Genomic DNA, 24452 nt, shown 5'->3' with positions numbered 1-24452 from the left:
TAGCTGTTAGAAAAGTGAGAGAAAACACTAAAAAACACTGAGCCTTTTAAAAGTACAGTTTCAGACTTTTTCAGGTAATATAAGTTGATGTGATGAACCCAGTTTCTAGATCAAAATAATGCCTTGTTGATTAATTCTAAAGCCTAAATGCTCATCACAGTTCTGAGTTTCAACAATGGTTATCCTCAGCATGATAAGAATAATAAAAGGAGTCACAATTACATGGAGGAGAAATCTCTGTCATCTTGAAACGCCTGATTCGGTATTTAACCAAACTCTCTTGCAGTGTTCTTTACTCCATAATGACTGTATTTCTGATTTCATTCATTTTAGGGGACCAATCTTTTTCGAGTAGAAGGCAGTTTTGACAGCTGTTTCCCAGATTCTCTTACACTTGAGGATGGAGATCTAGTGCAGTTTGTGCAGGAAGGAGAAAATGGGCAATGGTGAGTACAACAGGGAGATGTAATTTAGCAGGTAGAACATGTACAACCTCCTGGAAAAGACAGAAACATTCAGAAGAACGTCAAAGCATCTTCAACATCTATTTGAATACATTCAAGCCATTCACCATAATGTGCAAGAATCAGTGGGGAGCAGGAACATGGATGCAGCTTTGTTTAATTCTTCCTAGTTAGCTTTCCTCCTAAGTGTTTATGACATGATGTTTGAGAGGACAGGAGTTTGCATGAAGGAAAACAGAAGGATTTTGACACCTAGCCCAGAAGGACGGCTGTCAAAGATAGCACCCTTCCTAGGATACATCAGTAAGATCTCTATGCCTTTCACCAAGCTACAGCAGTGAACCAGAGTGTGTATTTTAGACACAAAGATTTAGATATAAGACTACACTCAGAGATGATTGATAAAGTAGAATTCATCTGGCCACCTTGAGCCTACATACTTTTTATAAAATTCATATTTAAAAGTTATTATTCTCTCTGTTTGATAAGTAAGTGTTTGGAGCAGACCTGTCAGGGTGCCTAAATTCACTTTCCATGAGAAATTTGGAGGAAGAAGATCTGATCTCCTTGAAGTGATGTTGCAGTCAGACCCCCAACTCACAAATGGCCTGCAGCTGGGAAATAGCTGTCCAACATACCTTTCTAAGAAATACAGCTCAGGAAAGAGAATGTAGGAAAATGCAATGACTTTCTCTGAATTTCAGGTTAGTGAAGAAATTGGTCTCAGAGAAAAGTGAGTGGGTTCCTTCCAGTATATTGCAGCCAGCAGAGGGGGACACTAACAACATAATTAAGAACAGCAATGCAGGTAAGAGAGTAAATGTTTAACTAGTGTTTAAAAACTGTGTTGTTGTTTTGGGGTGAGTTTTTTTTGTTGTTGGCTCAAAAATGATGTGATAAACAGTGGACTTTCTGTATTAAGTGCTTGGTCTGAGGGCAGGCTCTGGTGACAACACTGAGCTGGCTTGAAATTTGGTGCCTTAACACCATTAGTGTCTGGATTTAGATCAGCATCAGGGCTGTTGTTCTGGTACAAGTTTGAAAATGTTAGACTCTCACAAACCATTCATTCTTTTGTGGTATTTCACTGCTGCCTCCAAATGCTGGAGGAAAGGCTGCTCTGGTGAGATCTCACCCAAACCAGCACTAAAAGTCACTCTTTCTTCAGCTTTGGCTCTGATCTATAATAAACAAGTTGCACTGGAAAAGCTGAATATCAGCAATTCTGCAGATCAAAGATTTATTTTAGATAAATATTTAGATTATATTTATTATATTTAGATTATTTTTGATAAACTATTGCCAATTCATAAACATAATGTACCAAAACTTGCTCTAGTTTTCTGCTGGTAACAGAAGAAAGCAAAATCTGGCACAGCCATTTCCTGGCAACCTGTGAGAGAGAGCTACCAGCATTTTACTCCAAAGTGCTGGTTTCCTTTTTGTTCTGGCTGTTTGGTTGGTTGGGGTTTTTTTTGGTCAGTTTGTTAAAATGGATAAAACTTTATTTTATTTTCTTTTTTAGTTTCTGTGATTTAAAGGGAGTTGGTGTTCCTCCACTTCAACAGTGGATCAGTTCTGTCTGCAGCCTCAGTGCCTTAACTGTGGCTCTGATTTCTTTCACACATCTGACGCTTTACAACAAACCCAAGCCCACACAAATGACAGTTATTAACTTGCCAAAGGAGCCTTCTTTGCCTTCAGTGGAGGAAAGAGGAGAACAGTAGATGTGATTCTTTTACTTTATTTATTTATGTATTTATTTTATTTCAGGCTTTTAACAATCAGTCCCAAGACTGTAGATGGGAATTCCTTTAGATGTTTTGTAGTGACTGTGCCCATGTCCTCCTTTTCAGACACATACAATGATTCCTGCAGCACGGCTTCGGTTGAGTCGGACACCAAGGAGTGTGAGGTGGCTAAAAGCTTCCCAGCAGAACAGAGGGCTGGCAGCTGAATGGCAGGACAGGCCTTCCTCAGGACCCTCTCCATCTCCTTGTTTATTTTGGGTTGACACTGGATCGAAGTTGCCTTTCTCACAAGCTCTGAGGTTCATAATTCTCTGAAACTTCATTAACGTGGACAGATGAGAGGAAAAACAAACTTGAGGAACATTAAACATCCAGACAACATCAAGAACCATCTTCAGTATTAGAGGAGAAAAATGCTTCTTGCATTGTTTATCAAACTGTTTCAGAAGATGTGGCCTAAATTAGGTCGACAGCAGAGCTGAAGAGTTACTATGCACGCACCTTTTGGCAACTTTCCTTGAACACCGAGTTACTGCAGAGGGACACATACATGGTTTTGAGTTCTTGCTCTACCATGGGTCACTTGGAGGTTTTTCCATTTGCTTGCCTCAGTAGCTGTGCCTTCCCCACCCTCCTTAACTACAGCTAATAGATCACAAATGTGCCCTTTTTGCTGATGGTCATCACCAAAACAGTCACACTTTAGACTGGATGTAGAAAGAAAACTTCTGACTTGGACTATCAGAGAGGCTTCATGCAGGAATGGCACAGTGAGCAAGCTGCTGCATTCAGCATTAGTTTGAGATAATGCAGATGGCAACGTGATACAAGGTGGAGATGCAGTTCTTATCCAAGAGGCAAAGAACAAAAGGCATTGTGACAGCTACTGTGACACAGAACATTTCTAAGTCTTTTCACAACATAAGTCACTCCTCTGCGCCCTCTGCAGTCTGTGGTTGCTGGTTCACAATCCTTTGCGTTTGGTGCCGAGAATTCAAATGAATGCCATTTAATGTCATATGTTTGAGTAGACTGCATGCTTTCTTTTTGTGCTGGGCTATGGAGTAGATACATTTCATTCCCCATATGGAATATATCTAAGCATCACAAATAGACAGTGAGCATTAGGTGCTCCAATGAGTGGGTAAAGTGTTGGTGTTAAATACTTATTTCCAGGACGTTTGGTTATAGGGTTCTACCAAATCTCTGCCACATAGGGATGTAATGTACTATATGAAGTGATTACAGATTTTATTATTCCTTTACAAGCCATTAGCTCATTTAGAGCATCTGTTAAGGCATGAAAGCATTTTGATGGCAATTGGATCTTAGGTCCCACAAAAGCTGCTAGTATTTTAGTTAAGATTAGAATTGACAAAGGGTTGCAAGCCAGTAAAGATCAGACAGGAATAAATGACCCTAGGAGCTCAAGAATTGGCTTTTACTGTTAGAGATTTTCTGTTTAACCCTAAGAGTAGTGATGCTCTATGTAAATAATGAAGGGGACAAAAACACTAAAAATGGAGATGAAGCAAAACCAAAAATCACTCCTTGGCAAAATAGTAAGAGTCTGCAACATTTCTGTTATCCTCTTTGCAGGAATCTGAACATTTTTCTTTGTGTTTCAGTGAAGGCTGGTATTGCAAATATCTTAGTGTGTGAGTCAGGATAGCTGTGAAGCAAGTAAATAGTCCCATTCAAGAAAAAGCCTCAAAGTAAGTAGATAAAGGTTTATTCAGATTATTATTATTTGCCTGTGAAGGATTACTAGTTAATTATTAGTTGCACTGTGGTAGTGAATTCCCATGAATAATGTTCTTCTGACCCTCAATATCTAAACTTTGTGGTTTCTAATGGTTTTTATTCATGACAAAAGGATTTGAGACTTCTGTACCTTTTTCAAAGCCAATGTTGTCCTACAGAGATAAGAGCTTGTACATTTTGTGCTGGTCGTTTACCTTAAAAATGACCTGTAGGCTCCCAGGAACATGACTCCTGTTAAAGTCTGTTGAAGGTATGAGCACCTTGAGGGAAGAACTGATTCCTTTCAGTCCCCCCCCCCCCCAAGGGTGCAGGGATACATATATATATATATATTTTTTTTTTTTTTTTTTGTAGTGCAATCATTTCATCCTCTCCATAAAATGACTTCATTTTTGTTTCTATATTACTTTCAGTATTTTTTGCACGGCCTGCTAACAGTGCTCCTGTCTACCCTTGCCCTAAGCACAGGAGAGGAAAGGGGAAGGGAGCTTTGATTGCACATTAAGTAAGTATAGTAAGATTTGTGTGTGAGAGAGAGATGGGGAAGGGTTACCCTGTGTATGTGAAACTGCCCAAACTAGTATTTGTGACATTACACACTCATGGAAAGACCCCAACTTGCACTTTGGAGTTTCAAGTGAAGGAATCTCATTCCAATGGTGAAATAGCAGTGGGAATTCTTTGTTTGAACTGGAGATGGAAAATCAGGTATTGTGAATCCTCATCCTACCTCTGCTGTGTGCAGACTGACAGTGAGATACTCCTATAGCCCTGGTGTCTCACTATCTTGGAGTAAAGTGGGAGATACTGAAGTTCCCTCATACCAATTCTGATGCTGAACTCTAGTGTGGATTCAAAAACTAAAGACCTTTCAGGGGAAAGCAGAGCATTCACCCCCACGTCCCACTGTGCCCTACAAGAGTGTCAGTGGTGGCATCCTATGGAGTAGTCTGGAGCTGAAGCAGGGAAGTAGACCGCTACAAAGCTGTCTTGTGTCTCCCAGCACACTGACTCACTGCAAAGGTATGGGCTGTTATTACAATTCTCATTCCTACTTTGATTTTGAATTATTATTTTTTTCCAAAATTTCACATTTTTTCCTGTTTGACCAAAGGTTAAGTCACTCCTGCACTATGAATGTCCTGAGGATGGCTAGTAACTCCTGGCCCCATGGCTGTATGCAGTACGTGAGATTTTCAGCAACCTCACATCCTTGACAGTATTCCCTCTGCTGATTTGGGTATAGTTGGGCAATGGAGTCCTTCATTACTGGAGGTAGTGACAAATTGGTATGCAGGCAATCACCATGATGTCAGTCAAGGCCAGAAAGTAACCAGGCTTGATCCTCTCCTTCTTTCACTGCCTAACACCACCGAATGGAGTATCAGACCAATGGTTGTTGTCTGGGCCATAGGTGGCTGCAGCCCAATCCTGTCTGGACATTGGCTTATGTTGCCAGTCACAACAAAGCTGCACGCCTGGTCTTACGTTGTTTGTGTACGTAATGAAAAGCCATTCTTTTATCCATCGTTTTCGTAAGTCTCTGAGATTACAAGCAGGACTGAGTATGAAAAGGCCTTGTTTTTCCTTCCAAAAATACTCAAAGCCTGATTTCTAATATATGTATTATTAGAAATATTTAAGAATAAGGAGAAGAAAAAGAGAGCCAAATTCAGTGTTTCTTCTTGCAGCTAGAGCTGAAATAGCTGCCAACATTTCCTCTCCCCAGCTAAGAATTGGTACAGTTTGTTTCTTACATATTTTCCATTGTGTTGATAATGATGTATTTGTATACTGTGGCTGAAGAGAGATAATCAGACAGGGAAAGAGCACAGAATTACTTGTTCTTTTTTCCAGTCAAGATGAATGTATGAAATTATTACAAGAAAAAAAGTGTGCAAATGAGCTTTCTGTAATTCTGATCTGTGTAAAACCACACTTTGTTTGAAATTTATAAAAACTATAACTAGTACAAAACATTGTGGTTGATGTCTCTGTATGAAGCAACAAGTCAAGTGAGATTTCTTTCTATTCAGAAGAAACGAGTATTGGAAAAGTCCCATCAACACACCTGGCAAAAACAAACAACCATGCATTTATCCAACTCAACTTTATGTGTGAATCATAAAAAAAAAGTTGTTTTAAATTTTCTTAGCCTCTCTCTCTTATTCATGTTCCTGAATTTTTGGGACAGTTAGGAGAGTGCAGAGATTTACCAAGACAGGTCAGAGTTGTGCGTGCTGATGTTTGGGGTCATGAGGCAAGGAATGGGATGATTTTATTGCAAATATCCTCACATTATCTTCATACCCTTGGCTACCAATGGCTTATTGAGGAGGGCACAAATGTGTATTGTGGATCATGTAGGGGGGCAGGGAAGTACAAATGAGAATGTGGAAACACAATGGAAACACAGAGAACAAAATAAGTTGGAGCTAATTTCAGGCAGCATCCACTTCACTTCATCTGAGTTTTCAAGTCATTGGCCTCACTGTGTTACTGCACTTTAATTCTGGTGTGAGAGAGAGAATCAGGACCACAAGAGTCCCTGCATTTTTTCCTCTTATTCTATGAGTTTATCATCTCTTTTCTACTTCCATTAAGCTTCCAGCTTTATCAGGCCTCATGGTGAGGACATGGGGCTGGAAATCCATCCACACAAACATGCAGGTGAAATGTTCTGCTGCAGATCGCTGGCATGTGGCCACACACAGTGGGACCTGCCTGTGCAACTTTTGTTCTGGCTTGGCATAGTTCACAGAGGATCCTTCATGGAACACAGGTAGGTCATTGCTGTTTGCTGGGGAATATGCTTGGACTCAATGCTAATGGTGAGCCACCTTGGCTGCACCATCCAACAAAGGCTACCAGCAGCCCCAGGAAGAACCAGAGCCTCTTTGAGACTTTGCTTAGTCCTGTCTCACTTTTGTCAGGTTTTGAGGAGAAAGCCAGAGAGAACGCCTTTCCCTTCTGTGCCTTAATTTCAGAGGAGGAATTTACCCCAAAGAAACTTTTTTTTTTTCAAAAGAGCATGCGAGAAAGTACTGATTTACAGGTCTTAGCCCTCCAGTGGGGTGCAGCTGCAGTCTCCAAAACTGGAGAAAAGAGCATGAAGTTCTACATGGCCTTACAGAACCCCAGGCTTTGACTGTAGGTAAGAGCTTGTCCTCTGCTGCACAAACCCAGCAGTTCTTTCTGTTTTCACTTTCCTTCTTAACCAGCAGCTATTTCTTTTTGCATTAGTTTATAGATGAGCACTGGATTCCCCCCTCCCTCCCCACCTCCTTTCCACCCATGTGACTGAGCACTCCCTGAATCAAGTGAAACTTTGCAGTCCCCAGAAAACCTTTATTTCCTTTCTGCTGCACCACAGCGAGAAGCAGCATCTCTTGGCCTCACAGCTGCACTGACCATGGGAAGGAGCAAATCACACCTGGTCTTGCTAGCCTTTGCCTGCGGTGAGTCACGTCTTCCATCATTTCTCTATGAAAAAAAGGCAGATTATGCTGCTTTTCTTTCTTTGCGCTTATGAGAGGAGCCAATAGACTGCAAACTGGAAACAGTCTTGCAGCTAGCATTAAAGGTGATTTTAATGAAGCCCCACCAGAAAGAATTAACTATAACTGTTTTTTAATTTACATACAATTTAATTTAATTGTAGCTGATGTAAACTTAATGTAATGTTTTCTCTTGTATTTTGCACTCTGTGGTGACATGAACTCTGTGTGATCGAGTCAGCTCAAAATAGTATTAGAAGCAGGCTTATTTGTACTTGTGTTACTTGTATTTGATGTCCAGCAGAACTGACTGAATGTCTTGAGTGAGATAAGCAAAAAAACCAACACATAAAGAAACGTTGCTTGTTTGTTTGCAAGATGCAGGGTGTGAGGAAAACAAAAGCAAGGCAGGGGGCTCTGGGAAGTCTGGGAGAAACTGGGACTTATCTAACAACAACCTACATCAAAGTCACCATTTGATCCTCAGTGCTTGTCCCTGAAAATCTGTGGAGTGAGCCTGGTCAAGGATGTGTCTTAGCATGTAAAGTCACTGCACTTGCAGCTGCACAAAATCTACTTGGCCCAGGTGGACAGAGAGTAATTTAATCTGTGTAATGGCTAAGGACTTTTGCTTGCTGGTGGGGTCCTGGGTTTCTGTGGTGTGCTTTGCTATCTGCATGCACAGTTCACACCAGCAACGACTCCTGCCCCTCTCCCAGCTCTGCAGTGGCAGCACGGTGAGCAGGGGAGCAGTGCAGGACTTTACCACACAGAGCTCCAGCCGCATCTGCTCTACTTTATGACACCTGCCCCATAGCCACAGTCTGCTGAAGTGACCCCAAAATGTATGCAGACTTGGAGAAATAACTCAGTGGTCAGCAGGGGTGTCTTTGGCCAGGATGAACTTCTTGCTCAGTTGCTATTCATTCGTTTTTGATAGTTCCTTCAGTAATTTGTTGTGATCTTTCATTAATGCCACAAACTCTTTCTACTCAGGTAGGGAATTAAAATGAATCAGAGTTTAGGGGAGAAGAGTCTGAAGGGTAGGATGTTTAAGAAACTGCTCTAGTGTTTGAAGTAAACTATATTAGAGAGAACCAAAGCCTCTCAGAATATCTTAGTGCTTTTCCTGTTCCTCGAGAGCTCAAATCAAAGCAGCCAGAACTGGCAAGAGTCTTTTCTGTAGGAGCTAGGTCAGGTTTTTGTGTCTGTAACTAGCACAGAATCTGTCATCCAAACAGGCATTTCTTCTGGGCAGCATAAAGCAGAACAAACTGTGGGTGTGTGGTTAGGCGAGAAGGGTCAGAAATCCCCAGCAAGAGGTTCTTCCATCCTCTGCATCATGGGCTGCCAGGCTGAGACATTCTACAGCCAGATCAAGACCTTTCCACCTTAGTTCCTTTGAACAGATGAACTGTGTGCCTCTGCTATTGTTGGTTCTCACTGGAGAGTCAGCGGAGCTCAGCACTGCTCTTCTCCTCCCTTGCAAGGAGCTGTAGGATATCACAAGGCCTCCCCTCGGCCCCCTTCTCTGGGCTGAAAGAACGAAGTGACCTTGTATAACTTTCCCCCTAGACCCTTCATCATCCTTGTTGTCCTCCTCTGGATGCTAGTGGATGGAGGGAAAACCTGAAACTTCCTCTGTCAGAATGCATGGACTTTGGGTCCAGACCCATTAGGGATGGTAAATTTCTCAGAGAAAAAAGAAATGGAAGCTAACTGCAGGATGCAGAGCTGCAATTTGCTGTTGCTTTGTGGCCGCTTTTGATGGCCAAGACCACTGGGTTGGCAGAGATCAATCTTTACTCATCCCTGGGAAGACTTTCTGAGATCAGTGGCCAAATGCGTTTTGAGATGACCCAAACCAACAGGTTTGGAAACATGGGCATGGCCCAACAGGGGGCCCAAAATGCTGGGGACAGCTAAGCTGGAGGATACTGGCAAGTCACCTGGAGAGTACGAGCCAAGGCCATCCAAGAGGTGTTTCAGTGACCACATTGGGCTGATTATTTTTCTGATGAAATGACCTTCTGGGGAAAATGAAATTCCATTTAAAAACTATGGACAACATCCAAGTGAAAAGGGAAATGATGTTTCTTTCCATGCTCATAAATTTTTGTGTTACATAGTCAATAACCAAAACCAATCCGTTAAGTAAAAACTGAGAAGTGCTGACTGCTTAAGGCTTACATAAATTCGAGTATGAATTGTTTCACAAACATACATGGCTAAAAAAAAAAGAGTGAAAATTGCAGCTTCTTCTTTCTTTTTCTATTGTGTTACACAGCAACTGCTCTGATTTTCCACTGGTCTGATTGAGATGAACATACAGAGAAGTTACTTGCTTCTCAACTTTGACAGCAGGTGTGGTAAAGGCAAGAAAAAAGAGAAAATGAACTAAAATATGATACTAATTACAGCACTTTCAGTTCCTTCTGATAAAATGTAATAGCAGAGGGATCTGTCCTTATTTTTGTGACTTTTCAATTGCACAAACTTGTATTTCTCTGATGATAACAGCTACATTTGCAGTCATGTGTGTGCAGTTCAGTACGGAGGTGAAACCAGGCAAGTTTAGGCAAGTTTAGGAATATGGAGCTTATCCCTCCACTTCTCCTCTATCACAGTCATTTCTAAGGGAAAATCAGACTTTTGGATTCTTTCTGTCTACAGACTGGAGAATTCATCTCTGTCCACCAGCTAATTTGGTCAGTAAAGCGTTTAACTACATGTAAAGCCTCATGCACATCAAAGAATACATTTATGTCTGTGACTTGTGGCTTTTAGCTTGGTCTTGTCTTTACAGTGCCTTGTTGCATACTCACAATCAAAGATTTAAGTTGAACAATTGTGAACTTCATCTCTTTTTACAGTGTACATTATCCACCGTGTCCTCCCTTTGTTACTTACACATAGGAACGACATCTTTTCCATTTTGCAAGGAATACATTTCTGTAAATGTTACAAAATGCCGGTGTGATTTTTGTGCTGTGAGTATTTTTAGATGTGGTTCAAAAAACCCCTGAAAGCTGTACCCTCAAATTTGTTTCTCATTGCCGAAAAAGCATTACTAAGAGGGCCCATCTTTCCCTGGGTATCTCCCATGAGGAAGAACTTGAGGGGTCAGGCTGCCGTATCTACATCAGCACCACAAACAAATTCCTGGAATTTCTGCCTCCCAGTCTGTTCTGAATCATCATACGACCACTACGTTTCCTCACTTCTTTCACATACAAAAATTGTTCCCTTTCCCCATGCTTTGTTTGTGACTAAACAACCACCTCTTCACTTGTTATGCTTGGATTTCATTTTAACAGCAGCCCACAGTGGAACAAGTTGTTCCTTATACCTTGATAATTTACTCCCAGCAGATCTTGCTGCACTGTTGTCTGCAAGGGAATTCATGTACAGTGTAGGGATTGTGCAAGATCTATTCACATCTCTATAGCATCCGCTGTCTTGTTCAGCAGTCAGTGCAGCATGTGGGGAGTAAGGAGCCAATGTGCTGCCTCTGCAGTGGATATATTCAGAGGTGTGAAGATTGGGGAAGCAGTGCAAAATTATGTCTGCTTGTACTCTCCAATTATGACATTAAGCCAAAGGAAGAATAAAATCATGATAACAAAATGGGAGCAGTTATGTTGCAAATATCAACAAGAACGTTAAATGCAATGGTTTTAGACTACTGACTTTTCATTTCTTTGCAGCATTTTCTTCCTGCTGTGCTGAAGTGGCCCTGGGTGTCAAGCTGTCTCCACAAACCACGTCCTTCCACCATACCATCACTTCTGCTCTGCCACTTTCTGTTTATCATTCACCACCCCATCAAAGCACTGCAGTTCAACCTAACATCACAGGCTCCATAAACCATACAACTACTCTGCAGACAACAGACCAACGCTGGGTAACAACAGCACCAGCCTCTCATATGACAGCCCAGGCAGGAGCAAATATCAGCAAAGCGTATGGCCAGACATCTTCCACAGCAGTAACCTCAACTGCAGCAAACACAGCTGCATCTGGCCAGGCTACAACCCAGGCAATGGAAACAGTTACACCAGCTGTGAAGAACACAACTGTGTCCCCAGACAACCAAATCACAACCCATGTGGACACAGTTACAAACACAACCATAGAGAGTACAACATCAAAGACACAAACAACAACTGCTGCCATAAATACTACAGCCACTGATAACAGTACTGCAAATCCCACCACAGGCTCAATTAATCACACAACTTCTGGAAGTCCAACAGCCACAGCCATGACCAACGCAACCACCACTCATCAGGGGACTCATACAACCATCCCATCTACTACAATGATGGTGAGACCCACTCTGGCACCACAGCCTTCTCCCATCCCCACTGGCACATACACCATTTCCAGCAGCAACAAGACCTGCATCAAAGCAGTGATGGGTTTGCAGCTGATGGCTCTAAGCACACAGAAGGTGAGGTGAAAGCACTACGAGGCTAAGCCTTATAAAGACTACTTCATTTGCTGGAATGTATTCTATTCCTTTAAAAGCAATTTGCAGAAATTAAGTTGTATGATAAAAATAACTGGTTTGTTGTGAGTCTGAAGCCTTTTTTTGTGACACAGCATCTCAACTGCTGTACTTTGGTTCGTATAATTATGTTATATACTTTCTTATTTCAGCAATATATCCATGGCAGCAATATTTGGGAGGGCAGATTGGCTCCAGTGTTACTTCTCTTTCCCAGAATGGGAGATTAGTTAAAATCTGAAGTGACATCAGTGAAGGGTTTAAAATAGCAAGTTTCAGTGGGAGAAATAAATTATCAGCTCACAGACTTGTTTGGATTCAGAGATGAGTTGTCTCAGTGCTGAAAAATGAGGTTTTGGGAGCATCATGTCAGCCAGCTGGATCAGTACAGGGGTTCTGGGAAACTGCTACCCTCTCTTGGCATTGATCCATGGCGAATGATTCAGCAAAAGATGTAAAAACCCTGAAATTGTGATGATGGCCTTCCCAATAATGGTTCTGTAACCTCCATTAATACAGCCATTGGGCATTGGTCTGTTAATCCAACCACATAATTAAACTCCAAACATATTAACCTGCATGTTTCATATTAAGTTTTCCCCCTCCACTTCATAAATAGCCCCACAATGTCCTCATTTCTCCACAGAAGCAGATGGAGTACCTGACCGTCAACCCCAACGCCACCCAGATATCTGGAAGCTGTGGGATGGTGCAGTCTGTGCTGAACATCTCTTTCATTGGAGGATTTATAAGCTTCGTCTTTGTAAAGGTAACTGTATTTAGTGGGAACAAGGTTTAGTTCTGGGGAATGGGAACCCAGGCTGCCCCTGATCCACTTCCAGCCAAACCAGTGATGTGCAGCGTGCTGTGGAAAATTTCATCCATCTTGGTGCTGGTTGTCCTGTCCTTCCCAAGAGCCTGGATTTACAGAACCACGATTAATTCAGTCCAGGAGAGACTGTAGGCCACCTGGCCCAGTCCCCAGCTCAGAGCAGGGCTACTTTCAGTGTTTCATCCCATCTTGTCTATTGGAACTCTGAATTTTGAAGGGTTCATACGTGTAATAAAAGATAAATACAGTGCCCTTGGATCCTTTGGCTAAATGTTCTGCCAAACTAGCAGCACAAAATATAGATTAGTGCTAAGCAAAATCTGCACCTCATATTTACAGAGGTAAAATCTAACTGGGGAGACAGGGGGGGGAAGGCCACGTCTGCTGCTTGCATTGGAGTGCGACAGGGAATTGGGCCTGGGCTGGAGCTACTGTGCAGAAGCAAGGTGTGTGTGCTGGAAGCTCTGAGTCATGCTGTCACGTTGTCCTTATGAAATGGTATCTCTGAGACAACCTGGATGTATGTGGAATTAGTCATTTGCTTCCCATAAGTGCTGCCCAGGCAAAAGTTGAATGTGGTTGTTAAATCCAGAGGGCAGCCTATGAAGGTGTACGTACCCAGAAGCCACAGCCAGTCCAGAGCCCAGAGGGCTTAATTTCTTCTAATTTCTGATTAGAAGAAGATTCCAAACAACTGAACTGCAACAACAAATTTGTAGATAAGTGCCCTTAAAATGCACCAGTCCAGGGAAACTTACAAATATACACAGAAACTTGAGCAAGAGATAGGCCTATGCTTTCCTAGTATGAAAATTAGTGTTTATTTTGATGGGATGTGTAATGATACCACATTTCCAGCTCAAACTACATCGCATGCAGACAGGTCTTCAACGTAACCTACCATGAGTGTTGCTGATATTAAAACTACAGGAGAAAACTGCCAGAGGTCAGTCATGCTCCAAGAGGCAACAGTAAATTTTATCACAGCTGAATACTTGGTCATTAATGCTTGGGAAAGCTTTCAATCAGTAATTGTCTTGATTTTTGTTGATGACTGAAAGACATCTGAAAGGTACAAAGGAAAGTTCTGTTTTAGAACAAAGGATCAGTTCACACCATGAGTGTTTGGTTTAAAAGTATGCTTTCTGCAACAAGGGTGGCGTTCTCTGTGTTATGAAGATCCTTAGAAAAAGTCCAGTGATTCAAGTACCCATAAAAGTACCAGCTCACAGCAGAGCTAAGGAGAGTGATGTGAACCTTTTGACCTCTCTTGTCCTGAAAAAGATGGTTACTGGCACAGCATTATGCAATCCACCCAAGATAAGTCTCAAGAGAGCAGCAGGGCACGGCTTAAGCTTTCTTTGAAAGGCAAGTTATTAAGAAATCGTTCTGCTGCTGTTACTGATGTGTTTGGCCTCTCCAGCTTCTGCAGTGCTGACTTTGAACCAGGAGTGCTATAGAGGTGGCACTTGTCATTTGCAGGGGTGAAGGTGGAGCTGGGCCAGGGGCTGTGGTGTGGCCGTAGGGAGGTGGGAAGCTCGGTATTCACTGCTGCCAGGTGCCTTTGGCAAAGAACTTGACAAAGGGAAGTTTCATAACCAACCCACAATACATGAAGTAGGAACAGGCATTCATCCTGAGCAAAGTCAATAACTCTGTCCAAACAGAAGATAATGCTGCTGCCAAAAAAATGTGCTATTTGACCTATTTATGTCTTTAAGTAGGATAATGCTGAGAACCATTTTATTTCTTAAACTTCTTTCACAGTCTACCCTACCAGCATTAAAACTGCAGGACATTAAATGCGAGCGCACAGAAGAGATTCATGTTTGCTACTCCTTAGCCACCAGCTGCAGTCACCAATCCCTATGTGCTCAGAGCTGGAATTAAAACCAATAACAGGGAAGCTATGTAGAGACTCTCAGCATGCTTCAGTGCTGCTAGGAGTGAAAAGTCCCTGGGGCTTTCTGTCATGCTTTGGCTGCCCTGGGCAGGAGAGTGTTCAGTTTGCACCAGCGTTTTGGAGCATGGATGGGCAAAGTCCAGCTGGAAATTTTGTTTTGTGCTATAGTACCAGGTGCTTTCCTTGTTGGCAGACTGTAGGCGTATGAAACAAAGCCAGCCAGCACCAACAGGGTAGAACATAACAGTTATTTCTTCCCTATATAGACAATCAAGGTTGCTGTTTCCTCATTTGTAGTGATTTCTGTTGGTAGACAAAGTAGAAAACAAGCAGTACCTCTGTGAAGGGCTCCTGTCTCTGCTGGTTGCTGCCCTCTTCTGGTTCAAAGCAATGATAAACAGCAGCATGGCTGCTTTCTGCAGTTTGCTCACATAAAGGCCATCGATGCATAAACTGCACAGCAGTGCTGGAGTCCTGGGTACTTTAAAATATATCACCGTGGGTTCTGCAAGCAGTCAGCCTGCAGGTCAGCAGGGATCAATTAACTGCAGGATTACCAATGCAAGCATTGCTGGGACCCTCAATGAAAGCAAACCCAGTGGATAAAAATAAAATGCCTTATGCAATATATAACACTTGCTTAACCCCCTCCTACTTTTGGTTACCACATGTCACACAAATGTCTAGCTTGAGCAATGTGTGCAAAAGCACATCTGCATGTCTGGTTTCACTGCACTGAGCAAAACTGGTGAAGTATCCGAGATCACAGCGTTATGCTGGCGACTTGTCTACTAATGATTTGGAAAAGAAAATGCAATACATCCAGGCAAGTTGGTTCATAAGTCTTCAAGGAGATGCTTTGAAAAGTCTTTCTTTGAGAACCTATTTTGCAAGCATTTTGCTGTGGTGAACTTTATTTTTTTCTACAAATATAGGGATGTAGTAGGAATAAAGATACATCATCTTTTGCAGAAAGATCCAACATACTATGTCAGTACAATTGAGGCTGAATTACAGTTACCTTCTGAAGGTCAGTGCTTTTATATTTAATGTTCACTGTGTTAAATTGCTATCAAACAGTTCTGGGTGTGGGATAGACTTTCACATTTTAAAACTCTGAATGCTGCAAATTATGTATTCGTTAGGCTTTCAACGTGTCATTCACCTAAATGTCATGGCATGAAAGTGGAAAAGAGGTGACCAAGCTGTAGTTTCATTATTTTCTTTTAATTTCCCTTTCACCTTCAAAAACTCTCCTTTTGCTTTCACCACTCTTTCAGAATAAAATTTAAGATCAAAAATGCCAAAATATCAGTTTTGCTAAATGCCAATTGCAGCAAACACAAGCTGATCAGCCTGATCTTCAGTTTTGAAGTTTTCACATGGACTGTCAGTCCTCCACAGTGGTGCTGGTGAGAGACACTGCATGTTGTTCCTGCCTCTCTGCTAGATGTTGCTGTTGTCCACAAGCAGCACTGTTGCAGTGAACGCCCTGCATCTTTTTCAGACCCAAGCTTGGCTGAGTTGTCCATTGGTAATTGAAACACTCATTTAAACACAAACAAAATTAACTGATATATTACAGGGAAAACATCTGTGCTTTCGTAACAACTGTGACACTGCTTCTGAACCTCCATTTATCTCAGGAAGATTCTGGTTGTGCAGCATTATTTTGGATGCCCATTTATCACTATCTCTGTCTTTATGACCTCCAGGTATACTTTATTACATAGCCATACGCCAGCAGCATTTTACAGCAAAGCTGGGGAATTCCTTTAAGTGTGCCAGCAAGCAAACCTTTGGCTTGGAGAGAACCTACCAGCTATTCATTGTTAACATGCAGCTGCAGGCCTTTGATATTCTTGGCAACCAGTTTGGAAAAGGTAAGTAATGTGGAAATATTTTCTACCCTTCTGAGATCTAATTGTCAGCAGTCCAGTAGGCCGAGGTATCTCCTTCTGCTAGATGTTAACCATACAGACTTCTTGCCAGATACTGCATCCTGCCTGCTGCTGTAGTTTCACCCTCTTCCCAGTAATTTTCAACACTGTGCTAATACCCATGGCAAAGCATCTTTCCCTCCTGAATTTAATAACTTCCATTTCCCATTTTCATTAAAAATATTCAGCTGGACAGCCTCCATTTTATTTCTCTCCCCTCTTTTTTCCCAGGTGAGGTGTGCGCACCACCATTTCATTGGCTTTTTCCAGCCCCTCATACATAATACAGATCAGTTCAAGGTCACTGCCCTCGATATCTTTAGCAATTTTGAAAAGCTTTTGGCAGCCCATGACATCCCACAGCTGCAGCAGTGAAACTGCCAATTAGTAAGGGATATTTGTCAATGCAGGATGATACTTGCAGAGCAGCTGTATCTAGAAATGATGAAATGTGCCCCAGAGGAGGATCACAACTGTCACACTTAGTTTCAGAATTACAATATGATGTCTGGGTTTTGAGTATACACAACCATGTAGCTTAGCACTACCTGCTGCAAAGACAGAGAAGACCAGTACTGGACTTTAGGATCCCTGCATTGCCCGTGCTGGGAGAATGTACTGGGGATCCTCCCAGCTTCATTCCTATGCCCGCACCTGAATTTCCTTCTACAGAGAAATGAGGCATTGCCATCCATGTTTCTTGTTGGGATGCAGCCGAGAACTGGATGGGGTGTGGAGTCCAGGACCGTTGGGTGACCTTGGAAATCCCCACGTCTCACAGTATGGGTACTCAGTTCACTGCCTTACTTTTAGGAGGTTCATGAAAAATTCTACACAGAAGAGAGATGGTCTCAGCGGTACCCTGAGTTCTCCTTCAAACAGAACACGTTTCTGCGACTTCTGCTCAGGGTATTTCCATACAGGAACTCATGTGGGCAGATGATTTTTATCAGCAGTCCAGCCCTCTACATGCACTAATAAAACGTTCCCTTCTTCTGCCATCTGACTTTCTGAATGCTTACAAAATACAGCTTCTGCTTTCTTCTTAATTTAGATTTGTCTTTTGACTTAGTTTGGCTCTATCTGACTTGTTCTTCTATTGTTAGTTTAAAATTTTGGTTTCTTATTCCAGAAGGAATATAATGGGAAGCTACATCTGGAACTGTTTTAAGACATGGAAGCTTTTTTTTATAAACTTTCTTTAGGTTCTTAAAAGCCCCACTGAGAATCCAGTCTGTGCTCTCAGGCTTCTGAAGACTTTTTAACAGAAGAAAGCTGAGCTGGAACAACTCATAGAACCCCATCTGGTCCCACATTCCCATTTGAATATGCACAATGAATTAGTTCAGATATGGCTTCTAGTGGCCTCACCTCTAGCAGAGACAGCTTAGAAATACTCTCTGTTTTCAGGGACGGGCTAACCTCTGCTAGCCAGTGCCATGTGCAAAATTAAACTAGTTTTGCTCTTAATTAAAAGGGCTGAGAATGCAGATACCATCCCTGAAATAATTCTCCAGCAGCCATGAAATAGTTATGAAGCTGTTACCTACATCTGCTGTGTATAAAGATTTTGAAAGACTAAATTGCCAGTACAGGAATAGTTCCATAAAGTAAGCACATCACCAGCCTCCTCCCTGTTGGTTTCTTGGGACTTCTGTTTATCCCTTATATTTGCTTATAAGGGGAAGAAAAAGAAAGCAATAATGATCATTGGTTTCAAGATCCTTATAATTTTGTATAGGTTACAGCAGCATTACATCAACAGCTTGGCCTGTTTGAGAAGCTGTAACAATGTCTTCCGAACTCTATTTCCTTTTTACTGGGCAGAAACAATTAGAAGCCACAAAGCAGTAATTTTTATCCATCCAAGATGTGTCTTGCTCATTATTTTCAGACTTGCACATTGTAGCATCATTCTCCACATCTGCTACGAGCAAGAAAGCCTCCTACTGTGTATGTACCCATCTTGGCAGTAGAACAATTACTGTGGGTATGAAAAAGTCACTCTCCAGAGAAGCATGAAGCTGTTCACAGGCCAAGTATTGTTTTCTTGGGATAAGATTCATCAGAGATAAAATCATGTTAAGTATAGTTTAGAATAAGAAGAAAGGTCTTGAGAACCTCTGGCTTGTATTTGCTGATGTTTTAGAATATGGATCCATAGTCTAGAAATACGTTTTTCTACTCTAATGCATTATCTGATCTTTTTTCTATTTTCAGAAGAAGAATGTTTTCTTGATAAAACCACAAAAGCAGTTCCCATCGTCGTGGGCCTGAGCATCCTGGGACTGTTGGTCATTGTGTTTGTCACATTTCTGATTTCCAGAAAAAAGCCCCACAGAGGATATGAACGTATCTGAGGTGCTCTTGTACTTCCAAAGAAGGGGAATCACATGAGTTTTTGCTTTTACCTGGCAGCTTTGCTGCTCAGGAGCTGTATTTTTAAGTGAAATGACACCATGTGTTTAAAGCTAATGCATGTTTCTGGAAGCAATTTCTGTAAGGTGGGAAGGAAATGATTTATACCATTTATTTTTAGGCTGTTCTTAGCAACTTATTTAGATGGGGTTCAGAGGATCAAAGTTAGAAGCCTAAATTATTTGTATCATCAAAAAAGAGGCAATTCAGACCACCTCAGTCAGATGCTTAAAAATAGCTTAAAGCAGGCAGCATCATTATCCCCCCATAATCAATTTCTTTAAGATGCCATTCATATTTATTAGGAGAGTTGAGTCCGGCAATACGACCTTCAGGTGAGTAGAGCAGAGGTCCACAGCAACAGGCAACCCTGTTAAATCAGAGCAAGTCCTACAGAAGCACTGGTTTTTTTGCTAAAGATTTGGGGCAAGTATAAGAATGACTTTGATGGATAAGCAAATTCCCTTCAGTCCTTTTAAACACCAGGCTTACATTTAGTAACTTACTGTTTCCTACTGAGTCTTTTGGAGGGACACAGTGGTAATACCCTACTCTCACTCTGGAGGCAGTATTTTTATTAATTTTCTAGCCTCTAGTGACTCTGTATGCAGATAAGATGACTCAGCAGGGTCAGATAGGGTCTGCCTGAGCAATGCATGCAAAAATTTCTGCTCATCATTGCCTGTCTCAGCCTCTCTGCAATGATGTCTGACCTTCTTGCCAATAATTCTTGAACTGCAGCCTCACAAGACATGGCATATGAGAGCAATCTGACGTTGCTGAGTTTATCCTGCACTGTTACTCTGTTAGCTGCACCATTCAACAGCTGATGACAGGCAGCTGAGATGTCTGTGCAGAACTGGGAGGGTGTTTGGAGTCAGTAACTCCACTCATCCACACAGGGCCAAGACATTCTATTTACCAATTGGTGCTCAAGATGCAGCAACCCTTTGCCATGTGTTCGCAGCACGAGGTGGAGAAAGCTGACATGAGGCTCTGAAAGCACTGTGATAAGTGGACCTGTGCTAAGGATGCTGCTGTGATAGATAGGGACTGGGGTGAAACTGCTTGCTAGATTCATGGAGCCTATTATTTTGTAGTCTTACAAGAGCTTATGCATCACCTGCTTCCTTTACAGACATGGACCTGTTGTAGTGTTCACCACTGAACTTGGTAACTGTCACCTCAGTGGGATGACAGTATTGTGATGTCTCTCTTAATGTGGGAAGATACTGAAGTAGCCAGCACTGTAGCAGACCTGCACAAGGTCCTTGAGTAAATGGAAATCCACTGAAGCTGTCTGCATAAGGTGTCTGTGGGACTGAAAGCCTGCACAGGCTTTGGGTAAACTCTGCCCAGAAGTTAATGCTATCCACCACACTTGCAGCTGAGCAGCTGGATTTTCATATGGAAACAGTCTAGAGTTGCTTTAAAGTATTTGCAACACTTTGTAGTCTGCCTCCTGCTAAGCAAATGTGAAGGCGTGTAAGCAGTAATTGCTATTGAGAGTAATTAAGTTTAGCTAATTTTCTTTGTTGAAAAAAGAAAAATCTCCTTGTCATAAAAGGTTACAAAGATAAACATATGCACAAGTATGCAAGTACACACACCACCATCAAATCTGCTCACTGCAGGAAACTACATGAAAATGATAAGATTTATATGTAAAAACATTTATTGAAGAGAAAACAATATTATGTAAGAGCTCATTTTCCCCTTGGGGTTTAGGGCAGTAGCTTAATGTTACCAATAAATATTTTGCCTGGATAGGACTTAGGAATGGCATCAATTAAACAAAAGAAAGACTGAAGCTATCTGCAAAAATGTCTTGCTGTCAGCTTTATTTGGAAATAAACATAATATAAATGCTGGAAGATCATTTGATTTCCATTAAGTAATGACCCAAATCCTGAGCAGTTATGAATGACAGTGGATTTTCACTGGCTAAAACTGATGTCAGTACCTTGTGAATCTGATTTGCCTGCAGTATTTTTTAAAACCAGTTTTGGTATTTCACCAGTGTTTAACCATCAGGAGAGTTCAGTTACTTAAATCCCTCCATTCTGTGAATTTCTAGAAGATTCTGGTCCGTGCCAAGCAGGAAACACAACACCCTTCAATAGCACCATAACATGTGGCTCTGGCAGTAATCCTCATTTTCCAGCAATGTTCCAGTTTAGTTTCAATGAACTCATAACCAAGAAAGATAAAGACAATTTGGAATCACTTTTGCACTTGGAGAAGCCAAAGACAGAACTTAAAACCAGCTGTGAACAAGGGAGGCAGCTGAATATAATCATAAGGTAAAGCAGCATGCAGTTACAATCCGTTGAATGCTCCATTATTTCAAAGGTTGTTTTGTGAAAGGCTCCAGCAGCGATAATATCACTTAGCAAACTTCATTAAGCTCATTTTCCCCCTCCCACCTTTTCCTGCTGTTAGTGGACATGCAGCCCACTGCCCTTGTTCAGGCCCTAGCTCTCAGGGTGTTCTTCCTGTTCATGGTTCATCCCACATGAAAATCTGATGGTTAATGAGAGACCTGGGTGGTGGAAACTAATCCTTGTCTGTAAGAACTGCAGCCGTGAAAGGTCTGGGGAGTCGTGAGCCTGCTGCTTGTGCTTCTTTTCAGGAAAACCATTGGTACAAAGTAAAATGTCTGCTGCTGCCCGCCTGGTCACGAAGTGGAGCTGTGGGCTATTGCTGAGTTATTTGTTTTTGTGTAGAAAGCAGGATTTTTTTTTTTTAATACTGTATTAAAGCACTCACTTTTTTTTTTTTAAACTGTGTAATGTTTAAGCAGCAGGAAACAGTAAATATGTGGAAGTGCTTCCAATTGAAAATGAGCCCATGCCTGCAGTTCTGATGCTGCTGTCCCAAGCTGTTATATGTGGACATTTGAATAACAACTGTCACCTAAAAAGCTCAGCTCCACACATGATCTGACCCTAAGCTAATCCAAGTGGTGGTCAATAGACATCTTTCCCGTTAAAAACTAAGTCCTATTTCACATGGCCTTTGGATTTTTGGGTTGTTTTATCTGTATGGTTTATTACTTTAATTAAATATAGGATTTTCTTGTTATGTTCTATACTGGAAAAGCTCTTTATATTAATATTCAGTCTTTTAACATTTGCTATCAAAATGAGGCTTGAAAATTGTTCTTAATGATGATTGATAATTCTGTATTTAATCTTGTCACACCCTCTGGCAGCTTTACCAGTGATGCAGAGTTAATGCTTTTCTCTCACCCCATTTTATCACCAGAATGAATCAAACTATTCATACTGAACAATGTTTAGATTAATGTTAAACTGATTAATTCTTATGCAATATATCACTATTTGTTTGCTGTTTTTTGGAAGCTGTATATAATCTTCTCTGGGCTTGCACTAAGTGGCAAAGGCAAAACAATTGGAAATGATCATGACGTGCTGCTATTTACTTGCAAGAAGAGTGAAGAACACAGTGAAGCAGAAGTTAGGAGGTGAGCACATCCCTGTAGCTCAGGGTATCCCATGAATATACGATGTCATACTTAGGCAAATACCCAAGGAGTTTATAAAGTAAGATTTAATTTTTTTTAGTCCTTTGCGGTTCTCAGACAGACAAAAAAAATGTCCAAATTAAAAAACAGCTGTTAGTTCCAGTAACCAGGGAGATGTAGATTAACTTCTTAAGTGTATGGAATTGGTTTGGTTGATCACTTTTAGCTTGCTCTAATAGATGGTTGCTAAAAATTACTTTGTTATGAAAAGGAATGCATGCCCTTTATTTTTCTATTACTGGTGTTTCTATAATAAAGATTGTATTTAGCCATTAAAGTGTGCATTGCTGTGCAGTTGTTTTCTCTCGAGTGCTGTTTCACCTAAACATTTTAAAATACAAACACCATCTGTAACAATCAGACAGGATTGTATGGGCTTGCAACGCAAGCCACAGTCACAGATATACTCATGTCCTTGCTGTAACTGACAGTGATGTTTTTTTCCAGCCTGGGCATTTCCTCTTACATTTCCATCTTTGTTTCATCAGCATTTAGGAAAAAAAAAAAAAGATAAAAAGGAGTACTGAAAATAGTATGAGGTTTTCTGTCCATCTCCCCACAACTTCCTTGAGTTTCTTCTTTATGTCTACTTCTGTTTCCTATTTGTCCAATAAACGCAGACCATAACTCACAGCAGAGGTAATGGATGTTTGTTACTTTGTACTTAAACCTCTTTCTCAGATAATAATCTTAGGCATTATGATGAGATTCTTTGGAGGAGAGTGCATCCTTTATTGTGCAGTTATGGAAAATACAGGAAAATGGAAAATACTTGGAAAATTCCAGAAGTAAACTCCAGAATTCAACAGTTTCTATGTCACTCAAGGGAATTTCTGAAGGAACTTGACTTTGCTGTGACTTTGCTGTTTCTCACGTCAGCACACAATAGCCAGCTTAAAATAGAACAACCATAAGGCAACTGCGTGTGGTAAACTGTTCAATAGAAGGGGACACACACAAGTTCTTCAGATTAATCTTCGAAGGTTTCCCAATGAAACATGAAATGAAGCTTGGCTAATTAGTGCAGCCAGACCCCATCGGGGGTGCAGTTCGTGCAGCATCTCACTGCTGGGAGGCTGCATGATGCAGCTGGGCTGGCTCAGAGGGTGGGCAGAGAGATGGGGAAATGGGATCCAACCTTCCCTGTGGGGATAAGGCTCAGAAGGGGCTGTTTGAGTCTCATATTCGTGGCTACAGAAGCTAAGATAGGAGAACTGCAGGAAGCAGATGTGGTAAATATAGGAGGAGAAAAACCTATCTGCGACTAGCAGCAGATTCAGGAACCTGCTAGAGAAGTGCCAGTAAGGGCACCAGAAATAAAGCAACTTCTCTCAGTGATAAGATGCCACAATAATGACTGCTGGATGTCCCAGATTTTTTTTCTTTCCTGACAGGAATTTATGGCATGTAGAGGAATAATCCATAATTTTTCTTTTTAAGGCAAAAAATAAACCTGTCAGTCACACCAGGGACTGTCCTAGAAGCACACAGCTTTAGAGTCCACTGAAGAAGTGTTTTTGCATCACAGTGTCTAGGAGAGAAAGGAAGTACTTTTAAAAGGCATCAATTCAAAGAAAGTAACAAGGGTGAGTAGAGAAAGATTTCTGTGAAGTTACACCACTAGTAAAATGACATATGATGCTTAAGGAGTACATGGGTGGGTAACGGACAAACTGAGCTCACTCTCTGTTGCTCATGATAAGAAAGATCTGAATCAAGCTTTTATCTGTGATGTCCTCCACAGGAAGACCAGGGCAGGCGGGGCTGGGAATTGTGGGCACAGCTGAAGCTCTGAGTATCTGGGCTTTCCCTGCTAGCCACAAAAC

General features: G+C 41.5%; 2 protein-coding genes across 2 annotated transcripts in view; both read left to right on the top strand.

The window, feature by feature from the left end:
• MCF2L2 (MCF.2 cell line derived transforming sequence-like 2) overlaps positions 1–4274 on the top strand; it is a 106816-nt gene extending 102542 nt beyond the window's left edge. The window contains exons 32-34 of the mRNA XM_042881218.1: positions 334–446; positions 1169–1272; positions 2321–4274. Of these exons, the coding sequence (XP_042737152.1) occupies positions 334–446; positions 1169–1272; positions 2321–2421 (318 nt within the window). The 3' untranslated portion in view covers positions 2422–4274. The remainder of the gene's footprint in view (positions 1–333; positions 447–1168; positions 1273–2320) is intronic.
• Positions 4275–7295: 3021 nt separating this feature from the next.
• On the top strand, positions 7296–22903 carry LAMP3 (lysosomal associated membrane protein 3). The gene is made up of 6 exons (XM_042881337.1): positions 7296–7437; positions 11184–11929; positions 12633–12755; positions 15694–15751; positions 16437–16604; positions 18882–22903. Exons 1-6 carry the CDS (start codon positions 7392–7394, stop codon positions 19019–19021), a joined length of 1281 nt encoding a protein of 426 aa, XP_042737271.1. The 5' UTR covers positions 7296–7391; the 3' UTR covers positions 19022–22903.
• The last annotated feature ends 1549 nt before the right edge of the window (positions 22904–24452 follow it).

This window comes from Lagopus leucura, unplaced genomic scaffold (genome assembly GCF_019238085.1).
Source record: "Lagopus leucura isolate 7727_CA_CO unplaced genomic scaffold, USGS_WTPT01 Super-Scaffold_100029, whole genome shotgun sequence".
Lineage (NCBI taxonomy): Eukaryota > Metazoa > Chordata > Aves > Galliformes > Phasianidae > Lagopus > Lagopus leucura.
This window is presented reverse-complemented; position numbering and strand designations above follow the sequence as displayed.

Coding starts and splice junctions, on each gene's coding strand:
- LAMP3 (XM_042881337.1), top strand. CDS start 7,392: ATGGGAAGGAGCAAATCACACCTGGTCTTGCTAGCCTTTGCCTGCG. Junction 7,438..11,183: donor CTTGCTAGCCTTTGCCTGCG/GTGAGTCACGTC, acceptor ATTTCTTTGCAG/CATTTTCTTCCTGCTGTGCT. Junction 11,930..12,632: donor TGGCTCTAAGCACACAGAAG/GTGAGGTGAAAG, acceptor ATTTCTCCACAG/AAGCAGATGGAGTACCTGAC.